The sequence below is a fragment of the Rhagoletis pomonella genome, unplaced genomic scaffold, assembly GCF_013731165.1.
Source record: "Rhagoletis pomonella isolate Grant_MI unplaced genomic scaffold, Rhpom_1.0 Rhpom_scaffold_00002, whole genome shotgun sequence".
NCBI classification, from domain to species: Eukaryota; Metazoa; Arthropoda; class Insecta; order Diptera; family Tephritidae; genus Rhagoletis; species Rhagoletis pomonella.
Window position 1 is genome coordinate 11,873,943 of NW_023458556.1, and position 21,399 is coordinate 11,895,341.

The 21,399-nt window shown below is 33.8% G+C and overlaps 1 protein-coding gene across 2 annotated transcripts in view; it reads right to left on the minus strand.

Annotated features, from left to right (window-relative positions):
• LOC118733093 (GTPase-activating Rap/Ran-GAP domain-like protein 3) overlaps positions 1 to 21,399 on the minus strand; it is a 136,365-nt gene that overhangs the window by 79,168 nt on the left and 35,798 nt on the right. For both annotated transcript variants that reach the window (XM_036462297.1, XM_036462298.1), the window contains exons 2-3: positions 16,532 to 16,601; positions 3,686 to 3,772 (exon numbers count right to left, since the gene is read on the minus strand). In XM_036462297.1, the coding sequence (XP_036318190.1) occupies positions 3,686 to 3,772; positions 16,532 to 16,601 (157 nt within the window). The remainder of the gene's footprint in view (positions 1 to 3,685; positions 3,773 to 16,531; positions 16,602 to 21,399) is intronic.

The window sequence follows — 21,399 nt, forward strand, 5'->3', positions numbered from 1 at the left end:
AAAACTTATTATAATTATCAATTTTGAGTGAATAATCTGCAGTAGTTACTAAAATATCGCAGTTTTCGTATTTCTGAAAATTACCGTTATATGGGAAGTAGGCGTGGTTATTGAGCGATTTTAAAAATTTTCCGCCAATTGGCATGCTGTGCGAAGGCCAAGAACTGTGCCAAGTTTGGAAGAAAGTGGTTCAGCGGTTACCAAGATATACACATGTAACCATAAGTGGGCGTGGCTACGCCCATTTTCCAAAAATTTGTAATATTCTTATTTTTTGTCTAAAAGTTATTGTAAATCTCAATTTTGAGTGAATTATCTTCAGTAGTTACTAAAATATCGCAGTTTTCGTATTTCTGGAAATTACCGTTATATGGGAAGTGGGCGTGGTTAAAGTCCGATGTCGCCCATTTTGAATACGAACCTTCCTTGGATTAAGGGAAACCTACATACCAAATTTCGTTGAGATATCTCAATTTTTGCTCGAGTTATCGTGTACACGGACGGACGGACAGACGGACAGACGGACAGACGGACGCACAGACAGACATGGCTTAACCGATTTCTTTTTTCATCCTGATCATTTATATATACATTTGTCTATATCTATCTCGATTCGTTTTGGCTGTTACAAACAACCGTTATGTGAACAAAATTAATATACCCTTGTGCACAAGTGCGCTCGGGTATAAATATATTTGCACCTCTGCTCGTTCAGCCACAGCCAGACATACGAATTAGTTTTCAAATGTTCAACTTGAATCACATTTCTTACAATCGGTGTATTAACCATGAAAAAAACCAAACAATAATTTGGTTGAAAAAACCTTTGTACTTTTGGCTCAGTGTGATACGTGTGTAATCCTAGCGAAGTCGGGGGAGGCGCATGAAAGACATTTTTTAAGGAAGAAAAGAATTGGTTATAAAAGTTGAATTTAATAATTTTATGTTCATCACACGCACTGTCAGAGAAATAATAAAGTCTTCTACAATTGCCGATTTTCAGCACATATAGAAATTATGCTACTAGAAAACATACTCTTTTACACCCCTGCAAAGCCACTGAACTTTTTCCATTAATTAATTTTTCGATGTCCTTGGGAAAAACCCTGGTCGTCCTATTAAAAATGTAAAGTTGCAGATTTACTAGAAATCCATTCAAACATGGGAAACATATCGAATTTTTCGCATTTCAAAAGTTTTAATGGACAATTTGGTAGCTTTAATTCAAGTTATTAACTAATAAAAAAACACCAAATTAAACTTATTTAGTTCATAACGAATACTTTCATAGCCAAAAGTATTGATATGAGTAGGTATCGATACTTTGGATCCGATATTTTTTAGGTATCGAAACTTTCTTTCGACACTACTTCCAAGTAAAACTATCGATACCTACATGGTATCGTTTCATCCCTACTCAAACCCAAAAAAATGATTTAACAAGGCGAAAATTGTATGGCTTCTATTGTTTTGAAACCAAAAAAGTTTTCATATTCGGAAATTAAAGTTATATTTAAATACTTTCCTAAACTTATAATTTCAAGTGATTCTCAAAGTTAAAGTTCAAGGAGTCAAAAGCGAAATTCCTACTCACTACCAATAGCATTAAAATTTCATTAAATGAATGGCGCATGGTTATCATAAGATCCTATTGCTTAGGAAACGAAAGCTATTTAGAACAATAAAAAATTATAATAATTTTAAAGTAACGCTTTTGATCTCCCAACTTTAGTAGAACAGTACAAAGTGTAGCAGATAAACAACAAAGAGTGCTTAACTGAAGGGAAAAAGACAAACGGATAGATTTTTGATAAAATAGCGTGCGCTGAAAAGCACAATACAGCGAAATTCTATGAATAAATTAAACGAGAATTTGTTTGTGTTTTTCTATTTGAAAGAATTTTGGTTGGATTAGTGTTGACAACGAGAGCATACGCGGTTGGATTTCAACACTTATCCGTTCGTTTATAAAAGTAGGCATGTGAGTGTGTGTGTTTATTTTTGACATATTGGTGTAGCCGCGGGGAGACTTACATAAATATATATCTACTGATGGGAAAAATATTTGTTTGTTTTTGCAAAATGCAATCAATATTACTTTATTGTGATTTAGTCACATTTGAAAACATATTTTTCTTTTGTACAGAGCCTCAAGTCAAATAAATTTAAATACTGCCTTCCAGGTTGGGCCGATCTACAATATGAACATATATTTCAACGAACGATATAACGTCGCTCAAACTCAAATATGTGTTTGTTTGTTTTTATAATTGCCTGTATGCAAACTAGAAGAAACGGGCTACCTACGGGTACATACATATGCACACACATTACAAGCCTGTTATACAAAAAAAAAAAAGACTGGAAAATTTGCGCAAATTTCGTCGCCAAAATATCAATATCAATAAGAAAAAAGTAATCGAATAAAAATTACACTCAATTCAAGTTTGCACATTTCCCTTTGAATATTTTTATACACACAATCATACTCATTATTTTTTCAAAACACATTATCCACAATGTTTACTTGCACGTTGTTAAAAAGAACTGAGCCATAGCTATGACAACAATATTTGGCCATTTTATTTTTGCCTTAATAATTGTTTGTTTTCATGACATTCAATTTCGGATAAAATTGGTGATATAAAAACAATATAGCTTTGATTTCCATGCACATGTATACTTTACGTTTAGTCATTTTTTGGTTAAGGTATTAACGGTAGGAGTCTTTATATTGAAGTCGCTTATCTATACTATATATAAAATTAAAACCCAAATTTTTTGTTAGAGCAAAACAGCCGATGTACACGGTCGATTTCTATGAAACAAGTTTTAAAATGACATATTTGTAGTACAATAGGACATAGTGGTGTTTTTAAAATGAAATTTTAATAATAAGTATCTTTATTCTTCAATACAACTGTAATATAAGCGAATAAGCGAAGTTATTATAACAGAAATCAACATGATTTTGTGAAAATTTGTTTTTGTTGTTTTATGCAAGCTGAGGTTAGGTTGAAATAGCTGCCGGTAGACACACCAGCATTCTTAGGCCCACCACTAGCCCTTTTTGGCACCAAAAGCGACCCCACTAACTGAGGAAGCCGAACAAAATTTTTAAAAAATCCGGAACATCCTGAAAAGCTTCAAAATGACTTACGAATTGAGAATCATAACTGTAGTATCTTTTTAAAAGAAGTGCGACGCTAGCTTTTTAAAGAATAGTATTGAAGAGCTATGTATATCGTCGGTGATACTGCAAAACGTTCTATGTCACTTATGGTGCTCTGGGATCCCGGCCTTTTTTAGGTCTAGAAAATCCCGAGATCCTTGGCAAATAATCCCGGGATTTTCGGAATTTGTTATTTGCACTGATGACAATAATAGAAACTCCTTTACTTGACCAGTACTGGCTATATTTTTTTTTTATTTCATAATATTATTTTTTTTAATAAATGTTTAGCTCGTTGTATATATATGGGCTACATATAGTAAAATTGCATTTTTAGTTCTTAACAAGCCCTACGGAGTGGAAGCGCGCACTGGTTACCACTACATTGCAGTGACCGACTTACAAGTGCTTATTAAATGGCCTTTAAAGAGTATGTAGTTAATGTTCTGCTAGGACATATACTACGTAGTAATGTACTTAAGTATGTATGTGTGTAATGTTACGTATACGCACCTCATCCTTTTCGGCCAATGAATCACCGGTTTCTACACGAAAACGTTTAAAATTCGGATCTAATCCATCTAAATCGGATTGCGGTAGCTGGAAATAAAGAACAAGAACGAAATGCGATTGATTAGTAAGTAAATTAATTTATGAGGAAATTTAAATAAGACTCAAAATATGTTTCGCGCAAGAAAGTATAAATACTTAAGTATAAAGGCATTTCTTTAATCTAGAAATAACTTTAAGAAAACCACAAAACCACTTAAGGCACTCTTTAGTCTACATTCAACGCGCACCGCCTTTCATAAAAGCATCTGATTAACTTTTATGCCACACAAAATTTGTCTTAAGAAAAATAATATTCCTAATTGCCGCCAAGGAAGTGCTTTAAGGTTCTCATTGAAAGCGACCAAATATGAGACTTCATGGCCCCATAACATTTAGTAAATGTCAATGTCACACCTAGAGAATGAAAGTGCTGGCAAAATGAAAGCGAGAAGCGTAAATGAAAATGAAAGGATTACAATAACCCCCACAAAAAATGCCTGCACTTGTTTGGGTGCTTCTATGTATGTATGTATGTATGTGTCTGTGTGTGCGTTTACGAGATATGGAAGGCATTATTTCCTCTACGTTTATTACGTCATGCAGTGGATATTTTTAAGGCTGACTTTTGGCTATGTTTGTGCACATTTATGGTTTTGAAGGCCTATAGCCGTTGCAAAGAAATTGCCTCTTTGGGATTGTTGACATTTTAATTGCACAAACGTCCCAAGCAGCCATTACCCAGCAAAAAACTGCTTAAGTGTGGAAAAAAGAACGTTGATGGGGAGATGTGGTGATCTCCGAAATAGCTGCTATAACTTCTACCGCTTAGACTTTGTTGCTTTTTCAATTTTTCCTAATAAACAATCGTGGTACAAAGCTCAATAAAAATATTAAAAATGAAACATACTGATTTTGAAATGCTTTAAACCAAATGCATTTCAAAGTAGGTGAAATCAAATGCAGAGTCGTATAATTGACTGATGCTTAGAGCATCAACATGCTAAGGTCAACAGCTCGTTTCAATGCAGAAAGTCCGGTGTAGTTGTGGCGTGTAAAAAACTGGTTGAACATCAATATTTAAACTAGTTTCTTGCCGTACTGGGTTGCTACAACAAGACATACATACATACAAAAGTACTCTCACGCAATTTTCTCAACTAAATAGCTTGCAATTACAATGTTGTTTATGTAGGCAATAAAGAAGCGTGGGTTAGCGCAGCTCTTTTCATCTCCCAACAGTTAATTGAAATTGTGGGAACAATGTCTTGCGAGCTGAAAGCAACTGTTGCTAAACAATATCCTTGCGCGAAACTTGCTTTAGGTGGAAGCATCTCTTTATATCAGTGCAGAACAAATACTAAATGAAACGAAACAACGACTGGCTTTCTATTCCAACTGTTTACCATTAAGTGGTGGAGAAATCACCCATCAATTGTATATTGGATAACGTGCAATTAATTGCCAGTTTCGCACCTAATTTCAATTATTTGCTTTGGTGATTACTTTTCATTAGTAAACAAGTGATTAATGGACACAAGTGTAGTGGTATGAAGCGAAGAGAGTTGAAATAGGATTTATTTGTGCTGAACACCCAGGCGTTTTAATAAAAGAGACTACCACGGGTGATCGCCTAATCAAAAAAAAAAAAAAAAATACCCCGCAATTTTCGTCACCTTTTTCGGGATAAGTCCCTTAAACGTAGCAGGTAAGGACTTATCGAGCCTATTGTGCGAAAGGCCTAAACCCTTCATAAACTAAGTGATTGGGATAGAACAAATAGGCCATCTTGTCTGAATTTCGTATCTCCCTGAAATTTGCGTGGCTGAGTAGATGTAATAATTTTTGTAAGAGCATGCAGAGCAAGAGCAGACCTTGTGAAGGAAAGCTTCGTGTGCTTTATTCGACTCGGTCAAAATCGCTTAGGTTATTAAAGTGAAAGCAAAAAAAAGGAGGAGAGAATACAAAGTCTAGGATTCACCACACCGCGTTCTTTTAAATCCTGGTTAAATAGAGAATAAGTACGAAAACGAGTGCAGAAAATGCGATATTTTAAATTAAGACGCTTTTATTCTGACTAGGAGTGACAGTTACTGTCGAAATTCTAGTTATATGTAGTTTTTAAGAGCCTTGGAGATTTTTTTAAATTTAATACGTCGTTTAATTTATAAGGTAAATAATTATTTGCCAGAAAATATGCTGCTTTGTAGCTAAAACGTGGCAACTAGATATCCTTCAAGACTTTGGCAGGACTTGAAATAGACTTGACACGTACCAATTCGTCGATAAATTTCGCTAATTTGATATATATCGATAACTTGATGAATTGCAAAAACACAGTATTTGAATGTTTTTGAAATTCGTCTATCAATAGAACTCCATAACTCGACACATTTCGATAACCATAGATAACTCTAAGAATCTCGGTAACTCAAAAATTTACATATTTCGAAAACTTCATTATTTCGTTGTCTATCCGCAAACACGGTATAATTCGATGAAGAGCTCGATAAGTTAGAAGAACTTGATCCTTTACGATAACTCGATACATTGACATAACTCGATAAATTTCGTTAACTCCATACATTACGATAATTAAATAAAAATCGATAACTTGATAAATTCCATTAACTTGCAGAGTTTTGATAATCAAATAAATTTTTATAACTCGATAATAGATTCCGTTGACGCAATAAACATTTTAACTCGATAAATCTCGATAACTATAAATTATGATAATTCGATATATTTCGATAACTTTAAAGTTCGATTGCTCTGTAAATTTCGATAACATGATAACCAAATTTTTGGTGACTAGATTTGTTCGATTCTTATAAAAAAATTTAAAAAAAATTTCCTTAATCCTTAAGTATTTTTCAGAGTTTTCACTTTTATCTTTATCTTAAATTTTTTCTTCACTTTTTTACTTTTATTTCTTCATTACAAGTCTAACTTGAAATACGAAGTAAAACAAAATGTGATGACTACTCAAGTTGAAAAGGACGCTACAACAACCATACAAAAATACGGAAATTTTTAAATTACGATTTTGGCAGTAATTTTGAACCAATACTACTACTGAAAAATACCTATCCAATTGCGTTCTTGGTTCTGAAATCGGTTCGGTAGAATCGCCAAACGAACGGTGACAAAATTTATGTTAGCGTATTACCAGGTCGCTTATATGGTTGCAGTGCCTTAGGAGAATCTGCATAGGCCCAAAACCTGGTCGCACTAATTTTTTATGCCATGTAAGCAGCAGAGTTATGAGAAGAGGGTTCATAAAACCGTTCAAATTCCAACAACATGCTCTCTTAAGGCGCTAATCTCTCAATCCAGCATGTTGTTGGAATTTGAACGGTTTCATGAACCCTCTTCTCATCACTCTGCTGCATACCTGGCAGTTCATTTTAACAGAGGCGATTGAAGTATTTATTGCAGAGCCTATTAATCTACTCAGGCTTTCTTAAGGGCATCCGATAGTTATTGATACCGAGGAACAACACTTTAAAGACCTTGGCTTAAAGCTTCATAATGGATGAGTTTTATGAAGGTTGGATGCAACTGTCTACATTTCTCAGTGTTTCAGTAGATCCAAAATGGAAGGCGGGTATGGATTAAAAACAGCGAAGCAATCTATTCTGAATAAAACGATGAAAAATATTTTTGCATGTGTACCATTATTAGATTTATAACAGAGATTTGGTAAACTTATAGAATTCAGGATTTTATGAATTTCACAAAGAACTTCAACCTTAAAAGTTCAAGGCAAAAATCAAATTTTATATCATCAATATTAATCAAATATAAATTTCCATTTGGTTCACGTAAAACATTTAATTATCCACACAAAGCCACAAAATTCTACTTGACTTTTCATGCTCCAAGTATCAAAGTTCAATTAAGTGTTCTTAGCCATCAAAGTCGAAGCATGGCATGCAACAAAATACGTATACTTGTGGTTGCTGAGTGAGTGATTATCTGTATTAATTTCCTTTTTCCACATCCTTCATTTTCCTTCAATTTACTTGTCGTCTGTTGCACATACTCCTCTCAATTCGAATCTCCATTGTCTACAGCGTTGTATTAATTTCACTGATTTCAGCAAAAACCTTTAACCTTGTGCACTTAAATCACTCTTCGTGTTCATATTCAACGCTCACAAATATAGTGGCTTCATCGTGGTTCTTTGACATCATTGTCGCTGAATCCTTGCTCTTAAAGATAAGTCTTACAAAAAGCTTTTTTTTATCTTTCTCAATTAATCACGCCGCACATCGCTTCAGGTGGAATGTAAACTCCAACATTGCTTCCTACTCTGGCTCTGTAGGTTGTTGACAAGTTTTTGCCAATCATTCGAATTTGTGTGAATGCTGAATAATTCGAGTATTAAATACATACTTGCTTTGATACATCTCTTTGCTTTAGAAGAAAAATTAGTATATCAGTAAGCTTATGAAATTCGAGTCGTTTAATATTAAGGTTTCAACAAAATCAATTTGTTGTAGATATGTAGATTTGGGAAAATCTGGCCAAGCGCCTTAACTGCAAAGTGTTTGGAACTACAACAAAAGTAGTCACAATAGTGTTAATTATTTTTGTCATAATAGCCGTAAGAGTTACTTCTTAGAGTTATATTTTGCTCAATATTTTCTATTCTGTTTGGATGTATATAAACGAACACATAAGCCTATGCGTACCTAATAAGTCCTTTACTCTAATTCGGCTATGTAAATATGTATCAAAATTTTGTCAAATATTCCACAAACATAAAAAAGCGTCTGGAAATTTTAACCCCTTGTCGGCTTTATTCAAATTCCTTTTGCGCTTTTAGAACTTTTCAAAGTTATTCATCACAACGTTTACTGAACTTAAGTAAATCCACAATGCTTGATGATATACTTACATACTACTTCCACTAGTAATTTAACACTATCCACCCGTCGCGTCGCCAACTGTGTTAACTGTTGCGTTTCACACTTGCGAAACTTTTGTTCTGACTTTGTACTATATTATGTATATATGTTAATGTATGTACTACACATACATAAATAAACCAAGTCCATATTGTAGACACCACTGCCTTGTCGCCTTAGTTGTTTCGGTTTCACTTTTCCGATAAACACTTTAACAACTGCTGATAGCTTGCTTTGTTGTTGTAACTGTGTTTTCCGATGTCCTTATTTCATCGTTGTTGCGTCCTTAGTACATTAGTTTGGCAAATATACATATCAGGAAATGTATGTAAACATTCACCAAAGGGTTGAGTGGTAACACAGTAGTGGTAAAAAAATGCTACCACTAATTTTTTATGAAACTCATTTTTGTAAATTAATCTACATTTGTATCTATATACTCACATACACACATATAATTTATTTGAGTAGTTAAAAGCCACTTTAGCCGAGTATAAAACTATATAAAACCAAGTAACTTAACGTAGTGTACCGTAACGTACACTTAATTTAATTAATTACGAGTTAACACGCAAATTACGGTATATTTCGACTCAACGCAGTTAGTTTTTTTGATCTCTGAAAAATATGGATTTTCAAGAATTCCGTACCAATTCAAAGAAAAGTTGTTTTTCTCCCATATAAAATACATGGAAAACTTTGAGCGCTTTGAGTGACCTCTATGAATTTTGTGATTTCAAAATAAAAAATAGGGGTACATTTTTCTTCGATATAGAACAATCCTAGGGGATGAGAGCATCAAAATTCCGACTTTACTTATTTTGGACCACCCTAATGCACATATATTGTTTTACATTCATATACATAGGTATGTGTAATATTTATATTATAGATACATATACATCGCTAATTTATGAATTTTATTTTTTCGGTAAAAAAATAATCGTTATTTTTTTAATTCATATTCTTCGATTATATAACCGTTATTTTCAGATTTATAGATCATAAAAGATTTAAAACTGTAAGAAAAGCGAAATCTCCGTCATAACGGTTGAAAATAACCGAAAAAATATTAATAAAAAATAACGATTAATTTTGATAAAATAAATTGCAAATATTCGCGAACTGCGCCACTAATAGTCGAACAAATCAGAAGAATTTGAAAACTTTCAAATCCGCGAAAAATGACATCGAACATAAACAAATCGGACGGATTTGTTGGATGTTGGTGGCTAGCATTATATGGTGGTGTATAGATCACAAAAGCTAAAATCACCAACATTTTTTACCGCAACTGTGCTTTCATACTTATATGTATGTAGATTTACTAAACATATTTGTTATGTCTACTACCTACTTGTTGGTTGGCTGTATAGTAGTTGTTCGCTCGTTTCCTTTTATTGTTTGTGGTTAACATGTTCGTTCCACTTTGACATTGTTGTTAGCGTAAGGAATTTTCGATTTTCATGCTGCATATAAAATACACTCGAGCAAATATCAGACGGTTGACACGCAGTATGAAACAATATAAGTGGTTGGGACAACAAAAGTTTCATTTTCAACATTTTATGTAGCTATTAAATACAAACAAACAAAAAGTTTCAACAATACAGCAGGCGGTTCGGTCGGCGGTTGTTGTTTATGGTTTTCACTTATAGTCAGACATACATACATATGTACTATCCATTATGGATATCCATAGTTTTATATTAATCCTAGAACATTTATTTGGTTTTTGTAGCGTCAACTTTTTGTCATCTAACACAAATGTAAGGAAAAGTGCTTAATAACTAATAATTACTGTACATACATTGCAAGCATTATTTCAAAACTGAATGCTCTGTGTAGCTGTTACATAATTAATTCCCAAAGAACAGAAATTAACAAAACAGAAAAAGTAAATTCTAGTTGTGATTTATATACGTATCTGATATTTAATTGTGTATCAAAGAGACAAAGGTTAATTGAAAACTAAGCACAAAAGTTTCAAGGTCGACAAAGTTTTTACAAGTTTTTTTTTTTTTTACCTTTTAATCTTTTGCAATTACACCGCTTCTATCATTTTATCGCTTGTATTTAACATTGAGCACCTTACTGGTATTTTGCTGAAATATGATTGAAATAGCAATAGTAATAGTTTTGCAAACCCTTTTCCAGGTGTCGAACATCTAATAAAGTACCAAATTTAATCATGCCACAAAAATGTAAGGAATTTTGACTTGAAGCTATTGGTGGTAATTTATATTTTGTTAATTAACAATTAATAAACGTATACAGAGAACATCAGATTAGGTTTGATACCAAAGGTAGCCTACTAAATTTTTGGAACCGTTAAAAAATTGGCAAACTCGTTTTCTATTGAAAGCTCGCCTCTAAACCAGAATTAGTCTTCGCAATCAGGTGTTGCTTATGGCGACTGATTTTTTGCTTACTTATAAGCAGGGAATGAATTTTTTGGACCTAAAAACCTATGAAATAGGCTAAATAATATAGCGAAATATCCGAAAAAAGGCACCAAAAAAAAAGGAAAAATAAGTCCATAAAAAGGGACTATAAAACCGATAAATTTGCAAAAAAAAAGATTTATTTAAAATAAAAACGAAGAAACTATAAACTGAAAACGTGCGCTGGACGTTAACTAACACAAGTTTTGCACAATTTGACATAAGTGCAGAACTTTTTAAATTCATCAAATTAAAAAATAATACATATTCAAAAACAGTCATGGGCAAAATTGTAGTAAACTAACTTCAAATGTGAGGGAGTTATTTATAATATATTTAGTTACCAGTTAAGCAAAGTTTCAAGCATCGCTATCTCGAAAAGTGAAGCTAATTTGACAAAGCCTGAGACGCCATTAAAATTAGAAGATCTCAATTAAGTACGACCATCTACATTCAGTTGCATGATTTTAAGACCGCCACATGTTAACAAGTTTTGAATATTTTAACAATATTCAACAATTTTTATTGAGCTTGAGGCCGTTTTTAATGAAAAACTTATTGTGGAAAAGCAGCCAAGGGGAAAAAGGACGAGCACACCTAAAAGTTAAACATTCTAAAAATAGAATTATTAACAAAAACCAACAAAACCAACAACCCCATGATCAAGTGTGAATCGTAGCGGAATAGCTGCGCTTAATTGTGTTGGCTTAACAAATGAAAAAGCGGGAAAAACAACGATAATTTACAAGGCGAACTTAGCACAGTGCGTAGGCAACTGGCTGAGTTAGTGGGATCGTCAGTTCGAATCCTACTGAAAAAAGTCTTATGAGGAAATGTGGTGATTTCCGAAATATCTATCACTTCTACCATTTTTCAAAATTATTTTTGCTTTTCCACAATAAATTTTTCGTTAAAAACGGCCTGAAGCTTAATAAAAATTGTTGAATATAATTGTTAAGAGGCCATAAAATAACAAAAACAAATATTTTAATAATATTTAATTTCAATTATTTTCTTATAAAAATATAGTTCATTCTACAGCAAACACCATACAAATCCACAGCCCATGCAATTTTACTACAATAAAGTGCGAGTTTCATGCGGCTACAAAATACCGTTGATATTTGGCAATTTTTTTGTTGACGGTGTTGTAAATTTTCTTCCTATAGACAAATTTTCGATTACACTTTGTATGGCAGAAAATTAGTGACAAAGTCAACAAAAAAAATGCCAAAAATCAACGGTTGATATATTTTAAAACAATGGAAATGAAGATAAATAACACAAAAGTTACCCGTGTTTTTTGATTTGCCCATATACATTCATATATTTAGGTAAGGTTAGGTTAGGTTATCGGGCTGCCTCCATAGATGGAGGAGGCCCACTTAGACATGACTGTGCTATCTGTTGTGATGCCCTAACATTCACATAGGTGAGTTAATAAAATTTTAATTGATTATGTTAGCTAGCTAAAGTTTTTCACTTCCTATCGCACAACAATAGGTATTTAAGCACTAAAACTAGTATTTCCAAAGAAATGTACTAGCAAAACGAATTAACTCCTAATGTAAAAAAAAACAAAAATAAATGTGTATGTATTTGTTAACATCACAACAGCCAGCAGGTATATTCGCTTTCGTGCCATGTTTTTTGACAGCAATGCCACATTCCGAACTCTGGTGTATGAAGGATTATTAAAATGCTGTGAATTCTAAATACCCTCTATGTTTAGACGTAATGTGACAGTTATTGGCTGTATAAATAAAAAATTTACCCTATCTCTAAGTGGTAAGAGTAAGTGCTTTCGCACAGCCATTGTGTATATTTCATTTTTATCAAGCGCTTGCAGCTTTTCAGTGCGCCATTAAGAGCGTATTTATGTATATCGCTTTAGTTTCTTTCAACTGTATACATATAGTATAACTTTTATTACGATTAAATGAGGGTCTATTAAAACTTACATACATGCATCCGGGTACATGTTTGACTAAATAGAGATATATGTATGTACATATGGAAATACCTATGTACCGATTATTTCGCTAGTTTGATTGGGTGAAATTTACAAACAACCAGTTTAATTAGTTATATACCAATCAAAATTTTGGTGTTAGTATACATTTCCTTGCTTTAATAAAAATAATTTTTTTTAATGAAATTCCTGCAGCAAATTATTCTTTATCTTTACTTATCGATACGAGTACAGCTTTCGAATTTTTAAGTGCGTTTCCCTACGGGGAATAATATAAATACATAGGTTTTATGTTAGAAGCATTACGAAATCAACTACTTAAATTTATATTTAAATTTTATGTAACGGCGCCATATAATCGTCAACAGAGTAAAAATACATCCTTGTTTTTCCCGGAAGTATGTGTTATAACGTGCACAATTGAGAATGCATATAAATTTAGAACGTAAAGTTTTTACATCCTTTTCGAATAAAAAAAAAAATAATAAAATTTTAGTTCTGGCATAAAAAATTACGGGCACTTTAAAATAATGTTGGTTCGATCATTCATGAAAATACATATCGCACACCGTTTTCAAAAAAGTCACAACGCAAAATAATACGTTTGTCAGAAAATGCGAAAAACTATTTCTTAGCACATGCTAATCATATTGGCAGGGGCGGCTTTACCTTAGTTATTTTTTTTTTTTAATTATAACAAAAATTCGCTCCAGCTTTTGCTGAAAGTTAAATAAAAACTCTGTGTAAATTTTTAGCGCATTATCTCAAAAATGCCAAATTTTGAGTTGTGACTCTTTTGAAGACGGTGTGCGTTATGTATGTATATCTAGTTATGTAGAACGAAATTGTAAAAAACTTTAGATTTTCATACACATATGTATATACGGATATGCACGCATGTAGTAACTACATAGTAGTACATATGACTTTGTTTAGTTAAGTGTTGAAATGGATGAATGAAAATAGAAATAAATATTTATCTGATGACTTGTGAATATTTCATTTCCATTGGATGTAAATCATGGGGATGTTTCGCACTAATACTTCGTTTGTGCTTGAACAATCAATTTTGCACATAAAACTAATGCCGATTTCGTTTCTATCGAAAAATGCAACCTTCTCTTTGCCCTCTACGCACAAACACTAAGAAGAGGGCGATCAGAAGGCAACATTTTTTGTACAAAGGAAATCGCCATAAGTGTTTTGAAACAAACTAAGTCTAATATCTTGTTTTCCCTTGTGAATTGCTAAACGTTTTTGGAACGAAATTTATTTTAGCTGATAAAATCAATGCTAAATTAAGTGGTGTACTGGTCAGAGGTGCACAGAGGTGGTACAATCCAATGCTTTAAAAATGCGAAAGAAAGAAAAGCTTGTTTTTTATTAGGAAACTTTAACCTCATTGACAGTTTCCAAATTGTTGGCGACGATTCATTAGCACTTAACATTTCTGGAATATATATTTTTTCTCCTTCATGAAACAAGCTTAAATTTGGACTTTTTTATGTGTTTTTTTTTTTTTTGTTTACTTGGAAAAGTACATAAAGAACAGCGTCCTTGTGCGTTAAGAATTATAAACGAAACTGATACATATCGTCACTAGACACGAATAAAGGCGCGGCCTCAAAAGTTGACCGCGCACAATAAAAACTTCAGCGAAGAAAGTCACTTAACACAGTTGACGGCGAAGAAAGACGCGTTAAAATATTTGACGGCGAAGAAGGACGCGTAAACTTATTTTCGGGGTTAACTATGTTTGCGGGTGTAATAGTATGTACATTCCGTAAATAGTTTTTGGGGAATAATGCTGAAGTGACAGTCCTTGGCCAAGCATAAATCTATGATAACGCGTCTTTCTTCGCCTAAGTTTTTCTTAAGCGCCTTTTTTCGTAAAATTTTTTTTTTATGCGTCTTTTTTTGCTATCGTAACACTAGCGCGCCTTTATTCGTGTCTAGTGACGATATGTATTTATTCAACTGTAGATAATGTGAATAGAATCTAGAGAAGTGTAGAAAATGTGGACACCCGGCCAAATATTGTATGAAAAAACTTGAAAAGTAGCCAAAAGAAAAATATGTACAAAAGCAACAAAATTCCCATCGTCCAATATAGTAAGTATCGCGAGCAAAGTAGTGCGGTTCATCACGCCATATCGTTTTTTGGAAAACCTGGGCTTAAATTGAGACATAGACATAGTGCGGCGAATTGAAATACAGCGTTTCCGCTTATATAAGCGAAAAATAAGTGAAATCAATTCCTTCTTCCTGCAACACCTAAAAGCTACGCACGTGTTTAATTTATTTTATATATTTGTTTTTGTGTAAAATTGATGGTTGCATGGTGTTATCGCGAAGAGAGGAACACTTTCTATTACTTAAGTACTTTATGTGTGATCCAGTATGAGTGAAGTTAGTAATAACGTAAGCGAATTTTTTTTTCACAACATTTAATTTTGTTGCACAAATATCGCTTACGTTATTTCCAGGCTTGGGCTCGATATATTGAATCTACTTGCAAATAATATTATTTCTTGATGTTTAAAAGAAAGAACTCGCTAATATAAAATTCAAACTACTAACAAATTACTGAAATACAAATAAAAATATTCACTATTCTATTGCCAATTGCTAATTTGTTTACGATCGCTGAATACAATTTTGGCGCTATATTTTCAGACGACCTTCCAATTTCACTTTGCAAAAGCCTTGACTTCTTGAATTCAGACTAAAAGTTTACTATGTCACGCCTGTATTTATGTACATACATGCAAAATGTACACGGCATATGTATGCACGTATGCGCTAGAGTTATGTATAGATATGTATGTATGTAACCCACTTAAAATAGGATTTGAATCTAAAATTTTCTAGTTAACTTCACTCCTTCCCAAGTTTACAAGTATATATGCGCGTATATACATATGTATGTATGTATTTACGCTCGTAAATAATATTTGGCACGGTCGCCAAGTAGCAATTCTTTTTAATGATTTTAGCAAAATTCAGCGAACCCTTCCAAAAAGCTGCTGAAATTGCGATAGAAGAAAAGCAGCGACAAATGTCAAACAAAAGCCCACTAATTAAATGCAAAAAAAGTAATGTCTCTTTCTTGGTCGCACAAAAAAAAACTGAAATAATGACCTTCGTTTGCGCATCCGTAGAATTCACACCAGTGCAAGGTGGCCGCCGCAGGCTACATATGTACAGATGGCTGGGGGTGCTGGTGGCGCGCCATTTCACAAGGGACAACATTGTTGAAAACGATAAAATTGCTAACGTTTCACACAAGTGATACTTGGTTAACATTTATGTTCACAATTAAAATTAATTACTTGCAGAGCGCGCGCGCTCACTCACCGACATTGACCTGACGGAATGCTGCGCCGAGGGCGAGAGATTGGGTGCGTTTGTAAGCGAGTGCAATCTGATTTGGTTCTAGGTACGTGTATTTATTTGTGAGTATTTTTTAGACACTTACCTGATCCACCGAGCCGTAATGATGACGTGAGAAAACGCCGCGTCTGGATATTAACTCAGTAGCCGAGGAGCTGGAATGAGAAAAACGGAAACAAAATTAGACAAATTAACATACGACCATGTAATGTTGGGGCTTAGCACTGCACGTGTGTGTGTTGCAATTAGAATTGAGACTTGGGAAAAATAACAATGGGTATGTTTAATTAAAAATACTTAGCTAAAATGGCATTTTTTTTTTAAATCTACTAGAGGTTTTCTTGACCCTTCCTCCAACATAGAGCTCCAAGTAACATTACTGTTGAAAATTATTTCACGTTATTTTTTGAATCATTTATTGGAAAATAAGTCCGCATGCTTCGCGACAGAACTGTCAAAGCGGAATGTGCCAAGGGCTCTGCTCAACGTAGAGTCATTAAAGGCATCTTTCTAGGTGGCGTTTTTTCATCATTTCTCTGGTCGTTGTAACCACGTACTGAAGTAGCTGGAAAAAACAGGCTAACGATGTATCACTCTTCGTCAGAGGAACGGTGTTGGACATTTGGTATGCTCTTATGCGAAATATTTGGACTTAGATTTGCCATTTACCCTGAGGAGACGAGCCTCCGCTTGTTACCCACATTATATAAAGGCTTGTACTTAGAATCCACTTGTGTTATACGAAAAAGTCAAATACTTGGGCGTGATCGGAGACAGAAAGCGGTGAGTGTAGGCACTTTAAAACCCATGAAAAAGGTAGATATTTACTCTGAGAGCCCGCCACAATCAGGACCGCGAATACCCTCATGGACAATCGAAACAATTCGGGGAATGCCTCACCTCTCCACGGATCGTCTTTAAGTACTACCAAATCAGGCTGGGACCCAAAACTTGGGCTGCAGCATCGAAGAAAAAACATCGATGGCTTTAAAACAATGTTTTAAAAAATAAGACATCGACTTTTCGATGCATCGTTATAACAAAATCAATATATCGATGTTTGATAAGAAAAACGCAAAAAAAGGGAATTTAATCACAAGAAATTTAGTCCCTGTTCAAATTATCGTAATTTACGGCTCAATTGTAATATATAAGAAAATCATGCTGAAATAAAATAATTTCGCTTTGTAAAATGTATCAATAAATTAAATAGAAATGAAATAATTTATCGTACATCAAGAACCAAATGAAGAAAAAAAAAAGATTTTTCATTTATTTAGCCCCCACTGTTGGGGAAATTTAAAAAAAATGCCTAGAGGTATGCAACCATTTTTATAATTTTTTTGTAAATCAAGTACAAACCACACAATGGTACGTACAAGCGCATCCTGATTCAATAATAAAAGGTTTGTTCAAAAAACAGTTTTCTCGCTCCCTCTTGACAAAATCAGCTTTTGTAAGGGAGCTAAGGGAGTGTCAAAACTCTACTGTCACTAATCAGCAAACCTTTAATTATTGAATCATGCACGCGCATATCTATAGATATTGTGAAAGAAAATGTGAACGTTCTTGGTTAATGTGAAGTAATTTGAGCGAAACAAAGTACATTTTGGTTTGCTCTATGCGGTACATGCGTTCCTCAGAAAGCCGCATAAAAAGAATCCGCATAAAAAAGTACTTTATTTCATACAAAAACAAGGGATGCGTTGCAGCATTTTCAAAAACCGCATAAATTCAGATACTCCATGTAAAGAATTTCAAAAATATGCATAAAAAATCCAGTGAGGCAATGTTAAGAATAACAAAACAATTTATTTCTTCACTTCAGCACTTTTTTTACGATTTAGAACTGAACATTAATTAAATAAATAAAATTGTATCTGTATTTCCACCAAAAAAAAAAAAAAAATACCACAGTATATCGATGGCTGAGTGGAAGATCGACCTATCTCGGCAGCCAGTTCGAAAACATTCTATCTCAAAAAACTTTTCAAGAACGCTCTATTTCAGAATTCGTTTGAAAAACGCCCTATCTCAGCTGCCGATTCAAAAACGCCCTATAACAGCATATTTTCAATACATTTTGAAGTGAGATAGGGCATTTTTGAACCGAATTTTGAGATAGGGTGTTTTTCAATAAAATTCTGAAGTAGAGCGTTCTTGAAAAGTTTTTTGAGATAGAGCGTTTTCGAACTAGCAGCCGAGATAGGTCGATCTTCCACTCAGCCATCGATATACAGTAATTATGTAAGAATACAAAGACAAGCTAACTATCAGAAGCATTGTCACTTACACACCGAAAAAAAGTAATAAGAACTCTCAAAAAAGCAAAATCGCTACAGCGAAAAAACGGTTTGAAAAATCGCATAAATTCAAATTCGCATAACAAAGACCTAAGTGTAATTGATGCTGTAATGTGAACATAGTTTAAGAATTTGGGAATAATAATGTGTTCCATCTTTTCTTTGCAATTTGTTTCGAGATTGATTAACTGTTGTCCCAATCTTGGAAAAAACTCGTTCGCTTGGCACGGATATAGCCGAGGTACTCAAAAATCTGTATGCCAGTTTGATCAAATTGGGAATTAACGCTTTCAAAAAAGAACGTTTCAATTAAGTTTGTGCATAATAAATAGTAACTTTTATTCCTTGCCATGGCTAGAAAAGGTCTTGTTGAATCCCTGTAGATTGGGGTGCACAAAGAACATCGATGTTTGGTACATTGTTATTTTTGTTTGCATTCCTGGTCGCAAGGTAAAGTGATGTTGCAAGAAACACAAGACAAGGCACACTTGCAGTCATTTATCCTGACAGGAATTATATAAGAGTTCCTCGTGCAAGCTGTGAACTAGTACAGAACCCTGTCGTCAGCTAAGCGAACGCAAATTTGCAAATCCTTTCCGGCCAGTAGTGACTGAATGAATCTACCTCAAACAAAGTGTTGTAGGCTTCCATTTTTATTACTTTCCTTACGTCCAGTTAGCTGGTGGGGAACGTTGCATAACCGCAAACTATTCACCTTGCTTGCAATATATTTATTTAAGATTATCGTTATAAAATAATGCAGAAGGGTCCCTATCATTGATAACTAAAATCGTAGCAAATTACGAGCTTTAAATTTATATAAAGTTTCTAGTAGCCATTGAATCCGTTCACGCCAACTCACTGCTTTGAGCTTCTTTGGAGCATGAAACCGCTCCCCATAGACAAATATTTCAATGCAGTCCATTCATGAAGAGCTTCAAGTGGCTCCAACATGGCCGCAAGAACGAATGTTCATACATATAGACATATAAATAAGGGAGATCGATTCGGTATTCCAAACCGGTTTTACCCGGTTCTTTCAACAATTTTTGGACGGGTTTTTTGAAATAATAACTTTTCGAATACCGAATAAAACAGAGTTTTGTTATCGAATAAACTAGGTTTTTCATCTCGAATATTTATACAACTGCATCTTAATATTCATTATATTTTTTACTTTGTTAAAACCGCAAACATAACATTTTTCAGAGGCAATGCAACGAAAAGGTATGTAGCTATAAAAAAATTTATTTAGATTCTACCGATTCTGATTCCAATGGGAACTTAATTCTCTAAATGATTTAATAAATGGTATTAAAATCGGGGAGATACGTATTTCAGCAAACAATTGATTGAAATAGTTATGTATGTATATATAAATTTTAGAAACAAATTTTAATAGTTTTATTGAATTTTTAGTTTTATTTCTGACTAACTGTGAGTGTTATTCTAACGCGAAAAATGAAAAGCAAATATCCGGTCTAACCAGGTTTCCCCGAATTGAAAATTAAGAACCCGTTTTTTTGAAATTACCTTTTTTCGAATAACACGAAACCCGGTTTTCAAAAAGGTAGAATAATCGAACACCCTAATAAAAATGCACATTGCAGCCCAGCTACTTGAATGACACTTAAGGTGTACACCCAGAAACAAGCTGGCAAGTTGTACCTATGTGTGTATGTGTGCAAAAAGAAAATAAGAATAAATAAAATTCAATTACCCTACCGAAAAGTAGCAACAACTATTGTACATAACCATTGCACAAAAATGTTGCATTGCAACAATACAATATTCGCCACTCGCCTCAAGGATCCCCCAACCAAGTCCAGCGCTCATTTTCGTTCGTTTCATTTCCTCAACCAGGAAACAAGTTGCTCTACGGAAATATATATTTTATTTAAAAATATTATTGTAAATATAAGCATTTTAAATGAATTGCTCAGCTTTCGCTTTGCTACCAACACTAGCACGCGAACGAGTGAGTGCGACTTCTACGGTGATTGTGATTGTGATTGCGATTTGCCTCGCACTGCTGCAATTTGCCGCCTTTCAACTCGCATTTTCCGTTTTCTGCATTGTTGACATATTTTCGGCGCAATGTCCATATTTTTCAGAATCTCTCGCTCTTTTGCTGTGTTTGATAGCATATTAATTCACATTTTACATTTTTGTTTTTTGAAATTTTTTTCTGGTTCTTATTTTGCGCATTGCTCTTTGCAAGTTGTTGTCAGAGAAGACAAAAGCTGAAGGTTAAAGTTTTAAAATTATGAGTGAGGTGAACGAAAATCGATTTGAGGTGCATTCAAGAAACTCTCAAAAGTTCAATATACGAAGTACTCGCAGTTTTCACCTCCTCTATAAAATATTTTTGTTGGGTTTAATAATTCTTTGAACATAAAAAGTGAGTACTAACTGAGATACTGCATAGTAGTAGTAGGTGGAATGGTTCCACATGTGCATTAAATTGCCCAAGGGGTTACCGCGTAAGCGGCCCTACGGGTATGACAACCCCGGCGCCCAAGTCCTGAGTCGGTAAGGGGCACCGTGATGTTAAGCCATACTGGTGGGAAATCACGATAAATCTTACACAGCTGTGAATTAAGCTAACGGGTGATTTTTTTGAGGTTAGGATTTTCATGCATTAGTATTT